The sequence below is a fragment of the Varroa jacobsoni genome, unplaced genomic scaffold (assembly GCF_002532875.2).
Source record: "Varroa jacobsoni isolate VJ856 unplaced genomic scaffold, vjacob_1.0 scaffold_925, whole genome shotgun sequence".
NCBI lineage: Eukaryota > Metazoa > Arthropoda > Arachnida > Mesostigmata > Varroidae > Varroa > Varroa jacobsoni.
In genome coordinates, this window is record NW_019213827.1 from 69,840 (window position 1) to 96,552 (window position 26,713).

General features: G+C 41.6%; 1 protein-coding gene across 2 annotated transcripts in view; it reads right to left on the minus strand.

Moving 5' to 3' along the window:
* Positions 1-26,713, minus strand: part of kcc (solute carrier family 12 member kcc) — a 229,155-nt gene that overhangs the window by 65,422 nt on the left and 137,020 nt on the right. For both annotated transcript variants that reach the window (XM_022841387.2, XM_022841390.2), the window contains 2 exons: positions 24,190-24,336; positions 7,726-7,911 (listed from right to left, as the gene is read on the minus strand). In XM_022841387.2, the coding sequence (XP_022697122.1) occupies positions 7,726-7,911; positions 24,190-24,336 (333 nt within the window). The remainder of the gene's footprint in view (positions 1-7,725; positions 7,912-24,189; positions 24,337-26,713) is intronic.

Here is a 26,713-nt window from a genome sequence, read left to right on the forward strand (position 1 = left end):
CGTGCTGCGATTACGCATCGCAGTAGACTAATTTTGTTCTACATTGCTGCTAGCCGTAAAAAATACCTATTCGCTGTTGGCAACTTTACCACAATGCATTATTACCTTTTTTCATTCACATCTACAATTGAGACCACTGCAACTATCCAAACTTTTACCAGTTCTATACTGCATCCGTTTTGTTTATCCCCACTGTTCGCTCTTGACCTGCCTTTTCTACAAAATCGCTACCTGATCATCTCATTAGAAGTGCGAAACAAAGCTAGGCTTACACGCGAGACAGGGCTCTGTTTATGTTTTCTCATCCTTACTTCTGTGTACACTGCACGTCCTGTGTCGCCCTGAATTTTTGTCCCCCACCACACCATATCTTTATGTTAATTGCCTACCTCATTTCATACCTCAGTCGTCGACTTCCCTTTCCCCATGCTTCGTACTAGTCCATTCTTCTAATACATTTAATTAATAATATATGAATATATTGTGCAGTCATACCCGAGCCATTTCCACATGATTATGTGCTTAGGTGTTTCTGTGCACACCCGCATCCAAAGAGCCAAAGTTTAAGTGTTCCTGAGAGCAGTTACCGGCTTTAGGTTGGCTGGTGTAATAACTGAGCTCTAATATGAGCACTAGAAGTAGAGCAGTGATAAATTCGACGCCATAATTGATAGAAAGGGGCAACGCACGTGCGTACGCGTGTGCGTAATGACCACAGCGTGGTAGGTCATGGGCCAATTGGATAATGTTTTTCTATAAGAATTTATATATAAAGCGACGGTTTTCGTAGAGGCGGTGCCCCATAAGAGCCAATTGTAATTGAAGATTAAGTCAACAACATTTTGAGCTTCGAAGTTGTATGGATGAATGGCAGGGAACATTTTTTAACAACACGTTCATACATTTTACTATACGTATTGTTTGGGATGCTATGATCTGTTTGGCATGGATCTGCTAAGTGGTGAAGGCGTGCGCTGATGTCGTTTTCAGTTAGTATGCACTCGTCCACAGTCGATATGTGATTTTCTGACTAATATATAATATCGCATATCTGCATGCGTTTAAAAATTACTTCGTATATTTGTTATTTTATTTGCTATTTCTTCCACCGAATCTCGTTTTTAAAGTAATTGCTTTGGCAATGTCGCCGTGCTGCGATAAAACCTCTTCATTTCTCTGACAAGAGAGCCCAGATAGCTTTATTACTCTCAATATGTAAAAATATGAAAAAAAAACTCTTCTATAACTTTATAGGGGCCATATTCATACAGTCTCTTTTCTTAAGACGCTTAAACGAGCCTACAACTCATTGCACAGCAATACTGGGCTCTGCGCGGAGTGCGGGTAGCCCGAACAAAATCAGCATAGTGGTCCAGGGATAGACGATTTGAAAGCGCTGAAAGGAACAAAGTTACAGAAGTAATATGGGAAAAACGAGATCGTTCTTAATGGATAAGGACTCATGAGACGGTGTGCCTGTTTGTGTAGGGCCGTAAGCAAGCAGGCGCCCGAAGCGCTGCGCTTCCGCTGCACCACCAGCAGGCCGCGACGGGCGTCCGTTAGAGGCGGACAAAGTAGCGATGGTGACGGCGGCGCGAAGCATAGCAGAGGGAAAGAGACTTCTGTCGTCAATAGTGTGAGAGCGCCACATTAAGCAACATGCGAAAATAAATTACTAGCTAGTATGTTCGAATATTGATGTATTTTATTGCTTTTAACTGAGCACGATTGTTCCCTTTTTTCGACCAGAACGATTCCACTATAATTGTTATAGTCGAAGCATTAAAGGCTGAGAGAGCCAACGCCCCCTTCCTTCTCACTCATGTCTTAGTACTGTATTTGACTATATACAATGAGATCAGCAAAGAAGAGGTCGTAACGGTTGAGACGTACTGTCGGCAAACGGTTGCTCCCTCTCTCATGGCCCTTCGCAAAACGGCCCGCGCAGCAGACAACATGTCTCGTCAGTAGCGGCGGCGGCGGCGGCGGCGGCGGCCGCCATCTTGCTAAGGGAAAAGCAGGCGATCGTATAACCTAGACGAGCTGGAAGCCTTAAAAAGCCAACTGATGTTGTTGTAACCGAGTTGCAAAGTGCACTCATTTTGAATAGTTTATAACCTTCGTTTATCGTTTGCTAAAGTATTTGTACCTTTCGGCCACAAAAGCATACGGAACAGTTTAGAGTGGAGGCATGTGACCGGTAAAAATAAGGAGGTACCTGAATTTTGTTAAACGGGTGAAAATGCGAGAAAAAATATTAGGCTCAAAGGTCTGCCGCTATAGAACGCCGGCAGCAGGTTTTTAAGCCTGCTAGCAACGGGTATTGTTGTTAGCAGCTTTGCAACCCTCTTGAATAGTCCAGCCCCCCTATTCTCAAGCTTCATCTATTACCTCGATCTGTAATAGAAAATTATCTAGAGGCCCTTGTTGACCTTCGTTGCTTTCGGGGTTTGGTTTCAGGCCTGCCAGCAGCGATCGATGCAGAGTTAAAATCATGATGGAATTGCGCTGGCATAAAAGTGGTTCAGTATCAATTTCTCTTAAAAGGACAGATACAAACAAAAATCTATCCTTGAATGAAACCGCTTTATTAATTTTCTCTCATTCAAACGTAACTTATACCCCGTGGGCATACATAGGTCTCAGATTCACTTATTAATTTTAATTTTAACTTACGTCACAGATTTAATAGATTTAGAGAGAGATTAGTTATTAAGTCACGGTGCCTATTATCCTACATACTGCAACATGTTAGCGGTATGTTTTTGTGAGCCATATTTTTAGTCACTACACGGACTTGCAATTTGTGGAGAATTTTACGAATAGTCAGACTCACTTTACTGAAAGCTGACTACGCTTCTTTATCGTACTCGAATATACTCATTGTGTGTATCGTTAAAAGATGACCTATCGATCCTTAGAATGGGACGTTTGCCTACCATATAAGGTACGAGAGCCGCGCAAGCGACCATGCTGCATCACGTTTTTTTCACACATCTACTATCATAATGAGCATGAACTGTTCCATATATCTAACACATTATACATTTATTTGATGATATAAGACCCAAACGTAGAACGCAATTTTTTTATATTAAAAATTTTTAGCGTCGATTTATCATTCACTTCACAACAGTCAAAGAAAGAAGCGACGGTAATAGTGTTACAAAGATATACGTCGCCGAGATAAGGTCAACGATTTAAATTAACGAACTTAGGGTAATCTCACTCGGAAAAACCCTAAGTGTTACGTCGTTGAACACGGACAGTGAGACCTCTGCAGTTTAAGGGCACGGCGTTTTTCCACTTCACTATGTTGAAAGCTATGTGCACCATGTACAGTACAATGAGTATAAACGAGTTACGTTACCCGCAGCCCGATTGACTTCACACTGTAGCGACAGTCAAGTAACTTACATACACATGCATAAACTAGTAGAAGGAGCGAGTCACCGCCCCTTCCTCCCGCATCGAAGGGTGCTACCTGCGTCGTCATCGTTTTAAACCGCCTAACCTCCGACGGCCGGGTTCCGCATTATCCGGATGGTTTTGCTGTGGTTACCGTTGCGTTTATGCCGGACCGTTCGTTACCATTACATCTCCATGGGGATGAAGAAGTACCATTCGTCTTTCTCAGGTGCCCCAGTGCCCATTTCTCCCTTCCGCCTCTTTGGGTCCCTTCTTTTTCTTCACCTTTTACCATCTATTCTACCCTTTTCTCTTCTTTCTTTAGCTACATCAGTTCTGAGTGGGTAATACGTGTATTGTGGTCGGTCGTTTATTAGACGCTTTATTAGAAATGCGTGTGTTCAACTTTTCGCATATGTGAAGCGCAGGGTTGTGGACGGTAGCGCTCCTATAGAAAGTGAGAATAGGCAAAACAGGCCCAAGCAGATGTTTTCTCTGAGCTGCAGAAAAATTGCTGCCAACCACTTCTACAGGGCTGTACGCGTCGTAGTATCCATGGTGGCCTACATGGGAGTCTCATCAACAGCTAAATCTCGTCTAGCGCAGCCTCTACATCGTCGTTTTCCTTTCACAGCACCTCTGCGTCTATATCTTCTTGTTGCATACCGGATTCATGGCCACACGAAAAAAAAAATAAGCAGACCATTGTTACAGCTTCAAACGGATGGAGTTTGATAGAGGAAAAGTGCTACTCAAGAAAGGGGCTGTTACAGAAAACAAGCCTTTCATCCGTAGCTTCTTACGGTTTCGTCCGGGTTCCTGTCATGGCCTATGTCGGCAAACGTAATAATGTTTTGGAGGCTACGTGAGCTTTAAATATCCGTAAACAGAAAAGCTGAGTCGCCTCGTTCACGCAAGACGTTGCCATGTCACGAGTCTTACAAGAACATCTCAAATCGGCACTTTTCAATCTTTGCGGCATATAATATACTTTACCAGTTGGGACTTTCTGGCTCCATGTACTCTATTTCATTCTATCGGCCGCTGAAGTAGACAGGCTGACGTAATACTGGGCATGAGACAGACTGAAATTCTAAAACTTATGCAACCATGATGTTTCAATGGCATACACATATATGTGGTCGATCAGTTTGTCATCGTATATTTATTATGGTAAGTCCTGTCCTCCATAAAGCCAAACATACCCTAGCCTTTTACGAGTTTCACCGAGCTACTGAAACCATATAATTCAATATAAGGATTCACAGAAAAAAAGCGTGTAGATGGCATAGATCCTCGCCTGACCAGATGCATTCCTCACTAACCTATTTATGCTATCCTCGTCCTAATCGTTATAGGTTTTTAGCGATGGTCTAAGCAAGTCTCGTGCGCAACGCTCCTCGGCTACATTCATTAGAGCGACTGAATGTATCTACCCATACTACTAGTCACCATTACTCGCTGCCGATATTCGGCCTTCCGTTCGATCATGGCTAGTCGTCCGTTGGATCCGTCGTTCGACTACAGCCATAAGTAAAACCTATTTCGCACCCGATCTCCCTAACTGTATCCAGCTTTTAGCCGCAACAAAGCGGCGAAGCAGAAATAACATCTCAATGCATTCATTCTAACAGGGATAAAAATATGTGCCAATCGTATACCATATCATTAGAGAATAGAGGTACAGTAATTCAAGTCTAAAAGTGCATCTAATAAGGCGGCAGCGTCGTCCTGTATCACATCGTTCGAAACACCATTATCACGATACTAAATTCATACATAGACGCAACGACATCATCGTAATTAATCGTCGTATATAGTATTAGATGATAGAACAACTGTAGCATGCCTGCTAAGGAGAGAATATCACATAGGTAACGACACTCGGGGTACACGGTTTTTAATTAAGGTAACCTTAGAGTTACATATTGAGCTACCTTCAAATCCTTGAAATGAGATTACCGTCAAGGTTTTATAGAAAGACGAGTACGGCCATGACTGAGGTAGAGCAAAAATAGATTTTTCGTTTAAATATGAGCATTTCAGCATAGATGAATTTCAGGGTGCAGGGAAGGACACGTATTTACTCGTATCTTCTACAAACATATTGATGACTACAAAAATCTAGAATACGATTCTTTAAGCACAGCCAGAAGTCACGCGTACACCACACACGCCTAAAATCTCTAGAAATATATGTAGTAGGTTCTAGTTTAGCGTGACAAGGGTTTCCATCAGTTCCCACGCTCCCATGAGACTAACTTTTCCCCTTAGGTATTTCGGAAGCTTAGTACATTTCTAAATAACCAGGCTGCTCTGTCTAGCGCAATGGTTGCTACTGCTGAAACGCCAAGCTATATCCTTGAATTTTTTGCCACCGCTTTTTTTTTGCTCAGCAACTGCTATCCCGGGCTTGTCTTTGCCTTCATGCTTACTTCGCTACAGATGCTGCAATTCCTTAACTGCCTCGCTGTTTCCCTTTGTACCCTACACGCAACTATTATACTATTCTACCGATGAGTCTTGCATTTTTCCATTCCCATGCTTTTTCATAGAGCTGGGCCCTTTCTTATATCGCTTTCCTCATTTCGTCTTGCTATTGTTCACTTAATTTTCCACTACTTTACCTTCCTTACAACAATCATTGGCTGTAAAAGATATTCAGTGGGGACCAGTCGGTCTCCGAGGGGTCGCCAGTAGACATCGATCATCTACTGGCGACCTCTCGGACAAAGCATTGTGGTAGCGATGGTAAAAATGCTGACAGCTCAGCTGTCTATACACCCTTTGATAACTGGGTCCCTTTGCCCAACCAGCATGCGTTATCCCAATAGACCCTTGGCATCGGTAGGTCCTTTTTCTATCCCAGCTTGTCGAGTTTACGTTCGTCGCTGTACATCAGCAAGCCACAGGTAACTCGCCTATCTCTCCAAAATTTCTAAGCGAACGGGAAGGCTTTGTTTCCAATCTCTTTATTTCTGCACAGACTTTACACGCTCATTTTCCTCTTCTAAGTACACATCGCCTCTCTGTTTACGAAGTCCGACCACTGGATTTTCACCAGCATCAGAACTCAGCGAGAAGTTGAAATGTGTATACGCATACCTCCATAATCAACTGTTTTTGAAGCTAGATCGGTCAATCCGCGTGATAGCGCAGTGTACTCCCCTTCGGAGTCGCACACAAAATATGGAGTACCTTCCTGCTTGCCCAAATAGCACTTGTTGTCACATGTTTATGAGGCATAATTCTTATGTACTTTAAAGCCCAAGCGAAAAAAAAAATAGTTATAAAGGCCAGCTGTACTGACAAAAGTTGAAAAATTAAGTGGATAAGCACCCGAAAAATCAACCGAACAGCATAAAATTTAATAAATAGATAAACTTTTCCAAGCCTAAAAAACAACATATACAAATATACAGACTTGGTAAATGTTTACAGCACGCCGTTTAAGAAATCTATTAGAGGAACCCCGGATAGGTCCAGCAAGACGTAAATCGACTAATTCTTTTAGTGAGGGCAAGTTTTCAATGCTGTACGAAAGAGGTGTTTCCGACGACCTATTAACATTAGGAATAGCCAAAGGCGTGCACCAATCCTGAGTATCTGCTAATGTTTGGCTCAGAAAGGCGTTTCCGCTAAACTTTTACTATCCAACGCTACATCGCAGTCATACGTTTAAACGGCACATTCGAACTACATAGTACATGGTGTTCATGAGGACTTGACGAGTTTCTATATCTTCCTATTGTAAACCCAAAAAATGGGCTCGATTTATCGCTGTTTCGGCTACTCCTGTGAAGAACCGAGCAGCAAAGGTAGATACTACAAAATTGGCAAGGTGAAAGCATGAAAGGAAAGGATGACGTTGGCATAGATACCAGCGTCGTTCGTTCTTCACAAAGGCCCACATAGTGTGGACAGCCGAGGGGCAAAGGCCGAGTTGCATTGGTAATGTATCGCTACTCCGCATTGTTTCAAATTTATAGGGATACTGTATGCTAACGAAGCAAAAAAAAAAAGCGCCTCCATCGAGTACCATATATATATATATATATATGCTTCAGTATACACATGTTAAAGCTTGCTAAAAAGCGTTCGGTCATATGGTATTTGGCAGTAGTCAGCGAAGACAAACAGTTACGGCTTCAAAGTTACGTTGCGAGTGCGATACGTTTGTTAAATACCAAGCCTATGAATGACATAGTAACAGAATAGAAGTTGTTTTTACTACGAATTGTTTGGATATCTAATGAAACGAAGAACATTTTAACGTTTGCCTACCTTGCTTAAAATCTAGATCTGTGCGATACTCACCAGAAAGATCTCAACTGCTCCGGTAACATACATAGCAGCGGCTACCGTAGTTGCTAAATAGAACAATATCCCTACAGCACCACCGAATTCGGGACCCAGTGATCGAGATATCATAAAGTACGATCCGCCGGCTGGAACTATGCCGTTTGTGGCAATTGCAGACAATGAGATGCATGTTGTGAACGTCTGAAATATAATAGCCAAGATAATTTGTCAGTAATTTTGTGAAGATTATAGGACATATGCAAAGAAAATCTTGTCGACACTTAATCTTATTGAACATAAACAAAACGTCGAACCCAGCTGAGTAAAATAATATTCTGAAGAAGACATTACGCATGGCACAGGCCTAAACATTCGGCATGTAGAAGGGCTAATCTAGGGTTAATCTAGACATACTTATACTAGCCGTTTAGCACGACAGTCATACGTTTGACAGCCATCTTTACTACAGTAAAAGCGGTAACACGTTAGCAACAAATGGGCAAATTTTTCATCGTAGAAATGGTGCATTTTAACAAAGTTCAGCCGTTGTTTACTACTTTCACATTAGACAAACCCAACGGAGATGGTACGCTTACCCGGTTGTCCGAAGCAAATAAGCCCTAACATTTAGTCTCTTGCGGAGCCTTCGCCGTTTAGGATGTTTGTTTAGGCCTGTAGATTCCGACAACATTTAGCCTGCCATCAGTTTAGAATTTAAATGCGTTGAGGTTTTTGTATGAGGCATGTTTAAAAGCATACTTCGACAAGCCTTCGTTTTTCTTATGTTTGCTATTGAAGAGTAATTCGCAATTACAAAGATAGTACTTTCCGCAATAGCTTGGGATCTGCCTCTTAGTACACTCTATGAGATCAAAGTAAAAGTAGCTACTTCAAACCTTAACTGCATTTATGTTATGGTAAGTAGTTCGGTGCCTATGAAAAGTTGTCTAGAGGATATAAATAGATATTAACAAACGCATTTCCCGCTGGTACAATGATATAGAAGAGAACGTTCCAACGAGTTTACACGATGCCAAATGATTATAGATACTAATCATGATAGAATTTCTTTTTTACATTTGGTTCATAGCAGTTCTATTCAGCAAAATTTCGCACCGTCTTACACATATATAGTAATATTGCAGTAAAAAAAAAAAAGACATTTTCTGAAAAATCTCAGCGCGTACGTGATTGTGTCGCACTTCCCGTCTTCGTAAACCTAAAGGCATTTTCAATTCACAAAAATCAGGGGTATAAAAATAGGTTTCCCTGAGCATTCGAAGTAAGACGGTATCGTGTGCGCTTCGACACTGCTGCATACTTCATAGAAGGTCGTACAGGCAGATACAATTGTACGCGCGCATTTCAAACTCATCTGCATACAACGCTGAAGATATTTTTGACCTTTTTATATACAACACAAGGTTAGTAGCGATTAGCATAATAAAACAAAGTGAGTAAAAGCTAAATCTTGTCTCTTCAAAGGGTTTAGTCGTTTGATGAAATGCGCATCTACCACTTATGTCTCTGTATCGAAACTCGATGACCGGACCTTAGACGCTGGCCTCCAATAGAAATATTTTTAGCATCACAATAGCTAATATTTCGTTTAGGCAAAGCTTTTTTTCATTGATTGGCTTAATCTGGGCAAATTATTTTTATCTTCGTAGAACAAAAATTTTGTTTACTTCTATTAATAACGTATGACACGGATACAACGTCTCGATTTTCTCCAATCGTAATACGGAGAATTTCCGAGACAAAGAAAACATTTTCCACTTCAGGAGCTGTCCTGTGTGAGCACGTTTTGGCTTTGCTACTAAAAACATTGCCAACTGCCGCCTTCAGCGGCCGCCAGACCATCCCTGCTGGCCGTACGCTTTTTCAATATAAGTTCATATGGCACTAGCTGTTAACTAAATACGATTCCGATCTTTCTGTTACGTATAATTAGCGCTGTTGAGATATATGGAAACCTTGTCACTTGTCTGAGTGTCGTCAGAGCAATGACGAAGTCTTATGTCCAGTAAGTAAACTTACTTGAGTTTGGGTAAACAACGAGTTGGGTAAATTTAGAGTATTTTAGGTAAAATTGGATAAGTTACAGAAAGAAAGGCAAAGATTAATAATTATTTCTGTCTAGCGCAGGTACTTATTCGCGCACGCAATATTGAATCAGAAACAATAATCGAGGTCGAGGCATTTTAATATTTATGTTTGTTAAAAATTAGGCCGACAACGTACACTATCCAACGGAACTTCAATAAAATGAGCTCGATATTCGTTCATCACGTTACGATCATATTTGCCTGTTAGACCACCTTTGTGTTGAAATCACAGGGCTTCCGTGCTATATACGTGCTAACGTAGCGTTTTCTCTTAACGCATACACTTCCCACTTTTTCGATGATGCACCCATGCATTGTGTAGCCACTAAGAATTTTGTCAGGTTCTATAGTGATAGATATATGGCTAAGCCATCTTATCCCCTAATCCGGAAAATTTTAGAGAGAGAGGACGGAGAGGGAGCTGGAATTAGTTTCTTTAATCAAATTGAGTGTAAAATTCTATCATCGCGCAAGTTCCGACGTTTACAGCGGTTCAGCTTGCCGCTGTCGTTTTCGTTAGATTCTTCCATTGGAAGCTTATTTCGTTCTGCAGGGTCACCGGCGAACTGGTCGAATGGTTGATTTACACGGCGGCACTGCTCTTGCCCTACGTTGGCGGAAACCTAGTCTGTGGTACAGCGTTTACAAGGACAGACGAATAAACTTGAGGCAAAACCATAAGATAATTGGATATGCCCTTAACTATTTTTCATGTGTTCCCTGTTTCTTTTTACTTTCTTAGCATCTTTGTTGATTATTGCATTTGGGAATAAAGTGGCGTGGAAAGCGGAGAGCTGCGCTTTGGCCTTATGCACGCGCAAAATAACGCGTTCGGGGGTTCCATTGGCACCATACACGACGTATAGAGACCGCAGAAAACGTGTCGTGCTATACATGTTGTGGCGATAAATTCCAGCTAATACTACCTATTGGATACGATGTTATTTCAGCCTTACACCGTCAATAGAGTGGTTTGTCCAGGTATGCAGTAGAAGTCGCAAAGCCAGATCGCAGATGCGGGACGTTAGCTTTCGAAGGAAAATGAACAATGCTTAATAAGCAAGAATGAAGAGCAAATAACTTGGCGTGCACTGTTTGGCAAAAGGGCATTCTCAGGATGCAAGTAACGTGAATGCACTTGCGTGATTAAGTGTGGTGCTACCTTTGCTCCGAGCAGTGTCGGATACAATAATCGTTATCACTGCGACTATTTGTTCCGCGTGACTCTAGCCATCGACAAATGGTTGTCCTATTACAATCTTTTTGACATGCGATTGAATGGAAACAAGACGGCCAGTTTTTCTAAATTATACTGAATTTATTATTATAATATAATAAGAAAATTATACTGAATCGCAGTAACAGGGAGGCCAAAAAAAGACCCAGGGGACAACACGGGGTTAAAGGGGGAAGTCATTCAGTTTGATAATTGCTGTGCCGCTGGCACGCCCCCGCTTCAATCCACTGTGTTCTCTCAAAATGGACAAACTTACCGGGGCTCAAAAAACGAAAACGTTTCTTTTCTAGAACGACACTCGCTCTTAGCAGCGGCGCGGTGGCTATTCCTTGGGTATGGCATTAGGAAAGCCAACTTCCTAAGAACTGACAGCAACTACAAATGTGTTCAAATTCACTGTGGTACTGTTTGGAAAACTTAAGTCACGGCGACTGAAGTCAAGATTAAATTTTTCCTCTCGCTGCACTTGCACTGAGGCTCGGAGAAAGTTGAACTTACTTGACGGCCACTTGCATAAAACGACTACTAATAATATGCGTTTATATCGGCTAGTTAATTATTCCAGCAAATGGACTCGTTCGTATAGTAGTTAGAGCTGTCCCTGTGTTCATACTCTATTTCGTAGTCGTCGACCGAACGCGTGTACGACTAGAGGTGTCTCTTAAAAAATTAGAAGTAATTGGTCCCGATCTGTATACAGTCATACATTCATGAGAAATAGATCATAGTAATTCACTTATTATCGAATTTGTCTACATACTGACATTTAACGGAAGTAATTTGCATCAACCAAACAGTTACTAGAGCGTTCAGTAAACTTACTTCACCAATCACTTGTTAAAAAAGGAGGGCTAACTGCATAAGTTTCCTCGCAAGCATGACCAGGACTTGCACCAGCATGCGCCGAAGAAGAGGCGATTTTTTTTACGATCATACAAGGTTTGAAACTTAGGCTCGAAGTGGACGTCCTGCATATGGCAAATAGGTCCAAAATATGAAATCGCACAGCGTCTTGATTTCGTTGTTCCTTTGTCATGTGCTGTTGCTTTACCAAAAAGGAGGAAACTGTGTGTCGCAGGGGAGGAAAATATCGATATCGCTGCATCATGTCGCATACGATATGAACGTGCTCAATACCAACGGCAACTGAAAAATAAGACGGAACCACGCAGAAGCTGCTAGAGCTAAACTTGGCGACGTAGCTGCATTCAGTGGTCCTTTTAGGTAGCAAAAGGCTGACGGGTCTAGCCAAATTTCATGTCCTTCTCTGCCTGTTATCGAGCGCAATATCCCCTGTAAATTTTCTGTTAAGCACCTCGGGCTTTTTTAGACGCGGCCCTGACCCGGCATCGCACTTCGTATTAAATACAAACGCCGAAAATTTTTTGGCTATCGTTGGAAGGAATATATATGTAAGCATAGTGAGTATTGACACTATACACTTGGTTTTTCCGCCCAATTCAAATCTATTATGGATAGCGCGGGTTTGAAAGAGAGGAGAACATGACGTTGACATCTCGTATCTCGTCATCAGCGAGAAAAGACAACAAATACCAGTAGGGAGATCAATATACTCGATGCCTGGGTACGAATGGAGTAAGGCAGAATGGTGCGAAAAGCGCGAAGTGCGAATACGTCATCCGCGGGGCTGTTGGAGTTGGAATATGATGTTACAGCTGTAGTAGGAACACGGCGATACGTATTGAGACAGAAACAAGATTCGTTTACCTCTGTATTTCAGCTCGATGTATACGCAGCATAGAACGTTCAACGTAAAAACGTACGGAGAACGTGAAATCCGTCAATACGGCCTCCGACCGCAGAAAGTGCGGTTGCCCACTCAGTGGCGACGCCGTCATTGCGTCGTTACTCGTTTGAGTAGACGAAGAACTAAAGCAATAGCAACAGCTGCAGCAAATTTTCCACAGGAGCGTGACATTACAACAAAAAAGGCTTTCTGTGAGTTGATTAGATCGTTCGAGAGCACAAACACCGTGCAGGAGGCAAAGACGAGGCCTAACGTATTTTCTACCTATCTGTCATGGTAGGTTCTAGTCTTTTTCTTAGTACCCTCTTTCTCTGAAATCACCAGGAATACCCGATGAAGACCAATGAATGGGCCGACGGGAAGATGGCACTATCGAAGAACTAGTATGGAATACTGCTGCCTGGCCTGGGGCCAGTTTTCGAGGCAGCACAACCGCTTTACCCATAGCGTTTAATCTAACGAAAATAGGGAACAAGTGGGGAGCAATGACAAGCGCGATAGGAAAACCAGAGGGCTTTGTCTCACCATCTTGAGGCAGTATACGTTCAGTCGCAAGTGCAATCGAAGTAGAGAGATAACTACTCGACTCAGGGAAGGCAAAACGGAAAACGAAGTACCAACAGCGCCTGTTTTCCGCGCACATGTCGGCTCAAAGTGGGATAATATTGCTCCCACTTCATTTCAGCTAGCCATTGGTTCTTAAACCTGCCAGCTGTTCTTCTATCTGATACACTGCGGCTGCCACTAACTGCTATTCTATCCCGCTTATTTCAGTAACAGACAAAAACATGGTCGAAAATATAGACGATGTCGGTCGATTTTTCTATGCTAGAAATCTTCCTCTTCCGCTGCAGATCGATGCCACTTACTCACAGCATTGGAAGATATTGTAATCTTCCCGCAGGTGTCTTGCTTCATCCCAATTCTCTTTATTATTGTAATAATCTCCAGCCACTTGCGTACAACTATTTTAAAGAGGGGCGGTGCTACTAAATTATTATTGCTACGATTAAGTAAATTTATTTATTTTAAGAATTCGATTAGATATCGTAAACGTAAAAAAGTATTAAAAGAACGTTCTAGTATATGCGAATGTGTTGTGTTACACATATTAATTTGTATGGAAGCCAAACATGAGGTTTTGATAAAGCGATCGATGCCAATAAACAATATGTGTGTATACCTTATTACGCGGTAATGGCAAAGCCATTAGTTAGCTACATAGAGATAACTTTACCGAGTGCAGTAGCCACACGAAGAATAGTTCATTTTGAGATTTTTCATAAAATTTAAAAAACTCAACAAAAACATTTAAAAGTTCACGTGGGGCATGCAGGTACCCTATATTCATTGACCGTATTGCCTCAGCTATATAATTCTGACAGCATATTGTTTAGAATAAACACATTAGCTGCTCTAATATTTCTATAACTATGGATAACTTCAAGTTTACTATATTTAATCTAGTTATAATTAATAATTTACTATATTCAGGTTTTAAACTATGTTTAATCCGTATTTTTCATACCTACGGTGTAATTTATATCCAATTTAACTGTGACATGGGAGCTGGTTACATAGAGTGTGTCTCTATGACATGCTTTATTTGCCTAAACAAATGGGTTTTTCTATTCTCTAGTGGCAGTGTTCCAAATAGTTTCTACCCAGTTTGAACCAGCTCATGCTTATATGCAAATAACATGAAAAATCCGATTCTAAGGTTCCTTGCCTCACAGCAAAAGACGACGAGGGTGAGCTTTCTGCTATCTCCGTGGCAGGGTTTATTGAGAGTCTTTACTCGTACTTTATACTTTAATATCCTATCATTTTTCCCTATAATATTATATAAAAGCGTTCGTGGTACACATCGCGTCGTCATTTTCGTAAACCACATGCCCAGATTTCGGGTCTACGGCTGGCCACGTATGTTAGATTTGAAGCAGTTGCATTTTCGCGGTATATCTAAACCGGGCGCCGTACATAGCTGTAGAGAAGCAAGAGGCTAGATCATTTAACTTCCCTTTGATGAATGCGCTGATAGTAGGGGGCAAATACAAGAAAGACTGCAAAATAAAGGTAGAGAAAAAATCTATATCGAGCTACATTAATGATGATCGATGGCATTTGAGGAATGGTCCGCTAGCCGTAACGTCTCTAGACTATTCGTAAGCGATCTGTAGACACATTACGGCAATGTGAAACGAAGGGGACCAGCATGAAGAAAATACATCAAATGGAAGTACGTCGTAGTCAACATAGGGGACAAAGCAGATTCACAAAACAGCTGCAACATCTTGGCTTGTAGCCGAGCATACGCATCTTCGTAGGTATATCGTGCAAAGTTATGCATGATCAGTCAATGTGAGCGATATATGAGCTAAGCATGCCCAAAGGAGGCGCAAATTATGTTCATGTTATTGTTTTATGGGTTACGAAGCGGACTGTGCGCTCAGAAAGCTTTCTTTTAAGATTTAAATAGCTCCAATCAATGGGTTTAACGTTTCGCTGGGTTTTCTTTTTTCTGCAATTCTACGCACGTCTCGAACTACAGTGAATTTAACTTTGACGCATGTTGACTTCCGTGTATGGCGAGGTCTTTCGTTTAGAAGTGTCTCTATCCATCGGGCAACAGCTAGGTACTGGCAACGAAACTCGCTCTATGATGGCAACGTTTTGTAGAATAGAAAAGACTAGCAGCCTCACCAGGACAGATGCAACGATGTAGTCGAAGAATGGCTGATTCGTCGACCAACTTATAGTCGAATTTCAATTTGTTGTCTTTCGCTAGGCTTTTTTTATCGGAAGACCACTGAAACGTTTCGTACACGGTCGGTACCGAAGAGAAAAGACGTCGTTAAAAAAAAAAGACGAAAAGAAGCAAAGCGCGGAGGTCTTGCTGACACGGCTACACGGATCTCTACTTTAACATCTAACGCCACGAAGAGCTCTCGGCAGGGCCCATTAGCGTCATCACATGACGTATAGGCTTTACCCCCGGCAACGAAAACAAAAATGCATCAGTTTACCAGCACGACATGAGGTTATACGTACAGAACCTTGAAGGTCCGACAGCGCCACTGTCGCTGTCGTGGCATTGGCGTACACGATGATGGCAATACATTTCACATAGACAATATTGCAGCATGTGAGTGTCCTTGCAGTGCAGAAATAACGTGTATTGAGTCCCTGGCTAGTGTCGATTAGGAACTTAGCTTATCATATAAAGGGAGTCGTAATAGTACGTAGATTTGAATTTTCTATTGCGAGTTCGGCGCTAAGCCGTACACCAAGCCAGGATGGACATCACTTGCTGCGTGGTGGCACAGTGATTTCAATATATTTATCATTTACGTGTATACAATGACGCGTTCATATCACGCCAGCATCTAGCTATTGAGTAGTTGTCTGGATAGGACCAATATTTGGGCAGCTAGAGAATCTGCTACTCTAAATAGGAAGATATAACATTATTCCATTGTATCTACGATCAGCAGATACTCGCTCCTGGTTCGTTCGAGTCTTAAAAGGCATCACCAATACGTCATTACTTTGACTATATTATAGTGACATATTGGTGATAAGAACGGTCAATTTAAACACATCACAAAACCATTATACATAATCAATGTAGTCGTAAAACAAACTGTAATGCTTTCAACGCCTGTTTATATTACACGATTCGAAGCTGTCTTCAGGAAGAGCGAGAGGCCGTGAAATTCTGTTTCTGGCGTTGGAGGCTTCCGAATAATAGGGGTTCCGTCTGTCCAGATCCTGTTGGGAACGGTTTCCGCCATGGAAAAAATAACTGTCGAATTTACCGCTAGGGCACATAAAGTTCGGTAATCTTCAATTTTGGGCACCTTCACCCAGCCATTGGTGTTAATGGCGACAGCCCACGTAGCAGTTGGTCGCCTCTACGGAAATTTTCATTTAGCAGATATAATACAGCATCAAGTCTGTAGGACTAACCTGCACAGAAAGCACCGGCCGTACTAATCGTACTAGAAGTAGTAACAGCACCAGTAACTGAGGTGGTTGCTAAAGTAATTTGGGCTCGTAAAAGACGTCTCTGGATAGTTCGCTAACTGCAAAGATCAAGGCGTATTGCGCGCGCGCTTGAACTCGGGATAAACAATGCAACAAACTAATGGACTAATGTCGAACCATTACCACACTAAGACGCCTACCATCGACGATACCGATGTTGATGTTCTAGTGTTTATGATGTAATCCTTTTCTATTTGGAAAATGTCAAACGGATTTGCATGAACACAGATGCAAGCCTAAGGCGCCTAAAATAATGAAGAAGGCGACGCACGCCGCGACAGAAAGCAGGGGAGAGATTTAAAACCTTTGTCCCACTCGCAGCTGGATCGTTTCGTGAAGAACTGTGCAGGGGAGAAAATGCAGAGCTTTGTAGCTTTGTCGTCTCGGAACAAACAACGGAAATGGTAGTGTCGAATGCGTCCTGGTGTTTTGGATTGAAGTGTGGTAGCTTGTCGTCTGAACGCATGTGCTTACACGTTCATTCGTAGGTATTCGCCCTGCCCTTTACTACGCCATTCGGCGTGTATACCCTGACAACTTGGTAATCTTATGCAATGCCGAATGGGCGAAATTGATATTGAGGCTTGGTGATAGAGGGAAACAAGCTCGGCGATAGAGTGGAGGATATATAGGTACAGGAAATGGATGCGTACTTACGACAAGCGGAGAACGATATTGAGCTAGCAAAAGCAACCAGTATCTATTCTATCCTTCGATGTGAGAGAGCAGAGGATAAAAAAAATCCGCCATGGGCACCGAATCGCAAGGTAGAGTCTAAAAAGATAAAGGCAAAACGGGATTGATTCCAACAGAAACGAATTTGCATTGGGGCGCAAGTTGTATCGCACATTATTCCTGCCCGATTTTCCTCCGTCTGCCTCGTGTATCTATCAACCCCAGCTTGCTCGTTGGGTCTCGTGGCCCTTAGTTTTTGCAGTGGTTGAACAATGACATTGGCGAGACAGCTGACGAAGCTAAACGTACTTCAGCCATGTCGTGCGCTTCCTTAAAAAACTTGCACGAAATCTTTGTCAACAGCTGGCGCAAAAGCGATTCGTACTTTTTGCTTGAAAAGAAAAGAGAGAGTTATCAATAGCCGTAAGAGACTTCACGGTTCCTTTAAACGTGATGAACGTTGCAATACTGGTGCAAAGATAAACAGGCCCGAGAAAACAAAGTGCAACGTGCCCTGGGCGTTTACTAAAACGAATACAGGAATGGCCGAAAGAACGAATAAAGGCAAGGTTCGGGTTAGACTTTCGCTAGAACGACGCTGGTGACGCCAGCGCTGACGGTGGTCAGATGGACGGATGGCTGACCGCCGAAGAGGAAAGCGTCGTTCAATCGATCGCTTGATCGGCAGAGGCGACGGCGAATATCCGGAGATTTCGGGGATCTCGATTGGCTTTCTACTAGTCTACTTTGGAATAATCCGCTTTTTTCTAACTTAAATCCGAATAGCCCACTTGACCACAGCCGAGATAGGTAACTGCTTTAGTATCTAGGAAGCTTAGCTTTGCTAGACACAGCAGCAATGTACGTGAAACATAGCTCTTTGCACGTGTTAGTACATATTGCCATGATATGATACGTGGCGCATACAGGTAACAGGCAGTCGCTAACGATAAGGACATAAGTTGAGGTTGACATCTAAGCACACTTCAAGGATCCTCGGACTATTTCCATAGTCGAAATTGGAGAGAAATTGGCAAGAAATTATTCTCTTAACGCTAGCTGCATGGACTGACTATATAATGGTAAACTTAGTATATAAAATCTCCTGTATTATGAATTAAACAATGCAAATATTAAGCATTTTTAATGCGTACACATTGACTCACGTTTTTATGTTATCTACACAAAACAGGTCACTACGGGAACGTTTCAAAGGAGACTCTTCTTTATCATCATCGTCGCCCTTATGGCACATAATATTATATTGGCCAGGCTTCCGATTGGGTGTTTATTTTATGTATGATCATTTCATCATCATTCCATCATGGCACACCCCTACGCTTTTACGCTCAGGGGTGTGCCGTGATGGACAGCCAACATGCAATATATGAATGAATGGTCGACTCTTTATTCACATTTTCGCACACGTTAAGAAGATCCCCACGAAAGTAAGTTTTCAAGTTGTCTGCTTTTGTTTTTTTTCGTAGCACCATTCTTAGAAACCTCCCCTTGATTCAACAGCGCCCCAAATCAATTTTCAGACCCAAAAGTGAGCTATGTTAGTCTTCATTAGCTATATTCTGTTTCGCTTGCACGCATAGTTGGAGCTGAACGTTGGAATCGGTCAATGAAAATCATAACAATAACGTGAATCAATATTACCTTAAAATTGGCATCCATGATTCGCGGAAAAGAAGTCACACATCCATATCGGGTTTTGAGCACGTAAAATGTATCTGTCCCAGTGATGCTCTACTACCATCAGGCTGAAACCGTGCCTTCGTTCCCTAGCGTCACGCCACCGCCGCGCGACTCTATACTTAAATCGACAGGATTCAGTCCGAAAATACGCTTGGCTATCCATATTTGCCACCTCTGGCGACTTTTTTTGCCACCACCGAGTCGCGTCCATCTACTTTGATGTTAAACAAGATCAGGGGAAGTGCTATTATGCGCAGCAGGAATATCCGATATAATAGAACGTGAGGTTACTTTCGCATAGGACTATGATAATCTAAAATACATAAGTACGTTGACAAAGTATTTGGTGCTAAACAGCTCGATATGCCGAATAATGCAATAGCATCAACGGAAGATTCAGTGCTATATATACCGAGCATGACAACATGTAGCTTGTACTTGCGTAAGCATGTAGTCTCCCCAATTATACTACAGCAATGGTGGAAGTATCCCAGAAAGCAAAAAACAACTTTACGAAGGTGCGGAAACTGATAAGTACTTTATATCTCTGATCGAAAGGGTATCCATATATGGAAATTGTTCCGAGCCAAACTGATATCGAATGCTTGCCAATACCGTGATTACTGCTTCCAATAGATAAACGCAAGGACACACGTGTCATCTATCATCTAAATAACTGACAGATGCTGCCATCAAGTCACACTTTGCCGAGTTGGTGCATCCGACCCACAGACACAACAACGACAGGCACAAATTACTTAACTTTGAGTACTGCTTCCAGACCGTACGCTCAGAAGGCCAACAGAACTCTCTGAATCAGGTCATGTCCAACATTATCTAGACATACACATTCACACATGAACATCTTAACAGAATAAGGCTATATAGCAAAAGCAAACTATCAGCACTTACTCGGCTGATAAGGAACGATCTCATCCTCTTTGTGAATTGGCTTTTTGTTACAGATACGTTAATGGCAACTATATCTGGACCCGTATTTCTCCTAATTTCAACTGGCAGCGTCTGCCATCGCTGTTTCATAGAATTTTTCATATCTATTTCAATACGAGCCGAATTAGTTGAAGACTCAAGTTATCGTTGTTAAAAGTCTCAAAAAACACGTAACGAATGATCCGTCCCGTTGTTTTTCTAGCATAATATTCTCTTGCGTGAAGGACAAGCTAATTTGTATTTACAATGGGTTACCTCAGGTCACGCTTGGCATCCCACGACACACCTGTAAACATTTGTATCGACTGTAATTTGAGGGTGGCTGAGAATACATAAGGTTACCTATAGAGACAATGACGCCGGCGTCAAAATCCTAACACAACTCTTGCGGGATCGACTTCTTTCCGACACGCTTTCGACTAGAATGCCCTTTTCTGTTTGGCAGCACTGACTGATTTGGCTGTAACAAGACATTCCTGCGGAGCTAGCTGCGTCATGTTGCTTTGTTCTACCAAGTCAGAGAATGAGGAATACTAGAGGTAAATTTTAGTTGGACTCCCATAGGGTTCGTCGGATTAGCCACGATGCGTTTCGGAAGCTCGAACATATAGCAACACTTTAGTACAGCAGCTCGCTAGGAAAGCAGAAAAACTAAGATTAAAGGTTGTATGATTGAGTTCTAAATTATCAGGCAGGCTTGTTCATCCGTTTACTTGAGGTCTTATATGAAATGTTTTGCATCTATCTGCCTGAATATAGCAGTGGGAAAACGGAATCGGTCGAGCATAGTAACTACTCCTGCATAATCGAGCACTGTTTCCGAGCACTAAGCTGAGTTTGATGTCAACTAATCAGAACAGACAAATGACGGCGCTGGATAAAGCCCGCACGTCGGTTTGAACGACCCCACACCTTGCTTCATTATTATTAAGAATAAGAATATCAAGGTTTTTTCTAATCATCAAATTAAGCCAATGTATCGTATTAGATTGTCCCGGGTTCAGAAGAACCTCGGGAGCCACCGCACTAAGCTGGTTGGTGCTGCTTCATTGCTTTAAACACTTCTATTACTACTAGTTATAGTTATATATAGTTATTTTCTTAATGAAACATGTATACTATATAACTGCAATAAGTGTATTTTCCACTCCGGTCGGCTATAGGTACATTCGCCAGTCTACAGTGAGCTTTATCGTTGTTGCAATATGTGTTCAGGATGAAGATCCTGAGTATCACAATCAATAAGAACGCATAACTCTTTAACGACAGACTCTGTCTGGGTCCTTGAACTGAAACAGTTTAACAGTTTTATGAAGCCAATCGTGGAAGTTTCAACCCATATGCGAAAGAAAAGAGAAAGGTAGAAAAATTTTAGAGCAAGTTAAAGCTATGCTTATACAGAAAATGAACGGCGGTATCCATTGTGCGTATATTTCATGAGACCATGACGAGATGAACGCTAAGATGCCCAATTTGTCATCATTACCCATTTGTTGCTATGGTTCGAAGGTGTGCGTGTTCATTTCATAGAATGTAGTTTATATTTGAATGTGTATTAACGGTGATCGAAATTTCTAGTTATTGTAACGTATATGAAACACAATTTTCTATTTTCTGAGACCGTATTATTCCTGAAGGCTACATTATCAAATTCGAAGAAAAAAAATTAGGGTGTTTTTCAATAATAGTTGCGTGGAATGAGGAGAAACAATCGACGAATCATGAACACCCAACCTAATACAGATGTCAAACCGTATTGCGTCCTCCTATATCAAAGTACTGCTCTTGCATTTAGGTAACTTAGAAGCTGTATCCCTTAGTTCTGAGATCGCTTTAGGCGGCTGCAGTTTTAAATTGTTATATAAATCGCTCGAAATGAAGCAAATCTGGAATAACTAGCTCAAACGGTCAATAGTAGCCTACCTATGGAGCGGTATTGTAAAAACATTGTTGAATATTTTCACATGTGTCTACTTTTCATGTTTCACTTCCGCCTTAACTGCAACCGCCTATTTCTTTTTACTGATTATTACGTACGAGTACCCCTTGCTATTGGCCTTCTTCGCAAACCGCCTGAGCCATATTTCAGTTATCCGAGTTCATCAGACTGTTCTCACCGGCGATATTTTGTTTTGATTTGTCGCGTGACACCCTAAACGTTACTTTTAAGTTAAATCGTTTATAAAAATTCGAAATTTCCGCAAGGTGCAATGATAAGCGGTTACTAGTTAGGCTTTACGGTCATACTAGCTATGTTGTTCTAGCTGCCGTTAAATTCTTTGCGTTTCTCAAACGAACAAATATATATATATATATATATATATATATATATATATATATATATATATATATATTTATTAGAAAGATTTCATTATATTTTTCTAATTGCGAAGATTTCCAAGCAGTAATGCTTGCCTTTTATGCAATGTCAAGAATAACCTTTGTTACCCCTCGCTGTCTCTTCAGCTTCACCGCTTCCGTAATATCTGTCATCCTGCTGCGTACGTCTCGGGCAGCCACTTGCTTTGCTTTCGCCCTTTATGAAGTAAGTTTCATTAAGGACAATCAATATTTTGTTTACTGCTAAGGCTTAAAAGCCTGTAGTACGCGATTGTCCGTTTGTAAATTGTCGAACTAAGGCTCCCATATAATGATCATTTTCACTTGTTTTTATGCTTTCCGTTTCGGCTTGTCAATTGTATCTATACTATTAGTCACTACAAATGTCCTTTCTAATCATGCAATAGAACACAGTATAGTTGTAACGCCTTTCTTAAATTTCCCAGTGCGTGTGAGCCATCTGGTCTCGACTATGACATTCCCCCAGATCTATTCGGAGTTTTCAGATGTTACCTAAAATGTCTTGTTGGTTGATTGGACCATCACTGCTTCCAATAAGGACAGATTCTAGACTTCTCATACAAGAGCCGCGAAAATAGGTTAAATTTGAGCTAAGCCCTAGTCATGTTAGTTCCGCTTTGTCTTTTACTGTCTGTAAGTCCAGGATCAGCACCCGGCCATTTGCCTCGAGTTACAATCGTTTTAATAACTACGACCGGCTGCGAATGTTTAATTTTACCCTGAAAAAAGCTTTGAATGCAACTTTTGTGGCTCCACAAACACTGGCTACATTCTGCACTAACAGATATGTAACTGCATTGCCCTCTCGAAGAGACCTAATAACAGATTCTTGACATTAGAGCAGAGTAGCTTAAAACCTAGTGGATTACTTCACCGAGTTGAAACTTATCCTTAAGTTGTTGTTGTTGTTGTTTCTCGATTAGCTGAAAGAGTTAGCCAAGAAAATTGAAGGAGAGCACAGAACTATTGTAGAACCGTGCAGTGTAAATGTGACGAAACAAGCAGTCTATAAACTATAGTCTACTATAAGATTGTATAGGGAACTTAGATGAATGGCTGAAGATGACACTGTTGAGAGGTCCTTGCCGAAGGCGACATCTCACGAAAATCGGGGAACATGTTATTAGCCATTTAAAAGGTTTACGCTTAAAGCGTTTCTATTTAACGACAACGCGTTATTACGGCTAGGGGGCGACAGCACTCAAACAACACGAAATCTGTCATGCTTTCAAGCATTTTTCTGCTACCTAACCTTTCCGCATCTGGTCGATAGCACTATGAGGTGTTCGTAACCGCACTACCGAAAATTTTCGGCTGCCAATTATTGTACGTTATCGCGATCACGTGCGTAATGTGGTATTGTCATTGCAATAGACAATAGGTGGTATTATCAGTAGTAATCGACGCGGGTCTTACAATGTCTATAGGGAATAATGAAACAGTGACCGGCAATGATAATTAGAGTAATTATAATGGAAATTTTCAATCTAGTCTTTTATACATAACGAGCGCCTGCCTGACTGAAAGTCGCTGTTGAGGCATTTCTGCTAGAAAACAAATCGTATGATCGTAACGGTGTCGAACAATTACTACAATTCAAACAAAATAAATTTATTCGAGAGTCTACGTACGACTGAACAACAAAGGAAGACAACGACGAAGGCAACAGGTACTCCGGCAGTTCCCACAATCCACACAAGCCGAATGAAGAAAATCACACCGAAGATGTTCTGGATGCAGGGGAAATATACGCCCGCGATCGTCCCAAGGTTCGCCTTCTGCAATAAGAAAAAAGATTAAAAGCAATCAGGAGTCACACATAAGAATTCTATCATGATACGAATATTTACAGCTAGAAGCCCATCAACACGATTTAACTTGAATACGAAGATACAATATAAGTATCTCATAGGACATTTGTAGTATTAGTCAAACCTCTGACTTGGCATTTTGCATAAACGACTGGCATTATAATACGAATTTGTCTTGATACCACTACTACACGACAGACGAGATTAAGTAAACTGGTGGTAGTAGTACAATATTTACTACTAACTTGAATCTTCGTCCGAAAAAAACAAGGTAGGCATTGTAACAGACGGCTGACCTCCTCCAGCGCAAGACTATTGCACCTGGTAATAATGGCCTCTGAAGTTACGGAGCTACGAAGACACTTTATCGTATATCAGAGGGATGGTGCTTAGTAAAGCAAATTATCGTTCAGTGAAGACGTACCTCAGTCGTTTTTAGAAAGCGGAACGTTTCCCTATGGCTAGCGAATGATACGAAAAGTCCTTAAATCGCCTACATTTTTTTTTTAGCTTTTTCTTGCGGTTCGACCGCCTTATGATGTTATGCACCGGGAGATAGTAGAAACCTAAAGATGACTGACAAATCCTATACATGAAAAAGTAGAATTTTCCTATCATTTCGTAATCCGCTTCTTGGAGATAAGATTCGTTGGAGTGCGTAGTAAAGGCCCAGTCAGAGGAAAATCACAAAAGCAAGTCAAAAACAAATTTGGTTTAAAATTGTTCGATTGAAGGGCCACGAAAAGCGCAAGAAGTATTACGCTTCGGAATTCGTTATAATGAGCGCGGTGAAGAGAAACGACCAGAAAAAAGGTCATCGTCCCTTCGATTTCGGATCTTTTCTGAGGACTGCCAGGCCGAACGAAGGAGCTAGGCGAAAAGTTTTTCGGGTTAAAAGTAAAAATATTACTTGTATGTTCAATGCGAGTTGATCACATATACGCGACATGTTTACCTTTAAATCGGCGGAACGGTACCTATGCTTTGTACGTGTATAAAAACACGGACGCGACTTCCCTCCCAAGAAAAAAGAGAGCGAAAGGTAAGCTGTAAGAGACGAGAAAAGCTTGGCACGGGAGCTGAATATCCTACAAAGGTGCGGGCGCGCTTTGGAGACGCGACTGACTATGACTGCAGAGGTACGGTTGGGCAGCGAACGTAGGAAGCTTATTTCACAGCCAAGGTGAAAAGGTCACTGTAAATGCCCCAGTCTGTGCCGACCGCCTTTAATACTCCCAAGTTATTCCGAAGTTCTTTACACACTTCGAAAACGATTTATTCCAATCCACAGCAACTGCGAACAAACGCAAACGACAATAACAGGAGTTCGCGGCGCACCGACTGCTCATGTTAAAAGCAGATCATGCTTTGGAGAACGGAGAAGACTGTGTGTATAAATGAGGGCGGATGATGCAAGAACGAGAAAGAGTGGGCTTGGGAAAACGGGAATAGATTTCTGGTCCACAGGCATATAGACACACACAGCAACAAATAAGCATTTTAATATTCTAGTTTGGTTTATAATCGAGTTATGATAAACCATAGTATGGTCTTTCCCAGCGACGTCGAATGCGGCCATGGAAAATTCTTGGTTCGTATCATTCTAGCCTATTTATAGTTATCAGCATCAAGACAGAGAGAAGGTGATAACTACTTGCGTATACATATATTCGGCAAGCAGATCGTTACGAAGCTGAATCTAGGGAATTTTGAACCTTAGGACTATATGGCGTTCTGCTGATATGTCGTTATGAAGCTGACGACGGAATTTTGTTTGGCGACGGTTGGCGGAGAGTCTGGAAAAACCTAGATGGCTTGCCCCGCTGTGTTCCTGCAGCCGTTAACTTCACGTCGATAGCCAACGCCCTCTAGCTCTTTTATTGCATTATGCCATTTAACATGGCTGTCTTCGAGCTTTTCCTATGTTAAAAGTATTGCCTACATCGTTATTGGGACTTTATTTAAGCATTTTTATATACCACAGGTTGTACAGAAATTATTTGAAGGTGTACAGCGTGCACATTGTTTACCTAAGCAAGCAGTTGGTAACGATTCATCTTGTAAATTGGGATTCTTGTTGTTACAACACATTAGCTTTCAGGGTGTCTTATCGCAAAAAAGCCCCGATGTCAGGGCTCGTACGTTTTCCGTATTGCGTCGGCAGTGTTAATGTTCAGACAGGGTTTTGTTAGTTTTGACCGACAGATATGCTAAGATAATGAAATTAACTATTATACATCAGTTAGGTGCTACATGACGACAAAGTAATTTACCAGTTGTTGATAGACTCCGTTGGTAAGCCATGACTTTGAAAAATTTAGTATCTGTTTTTAAAATTGGCTAA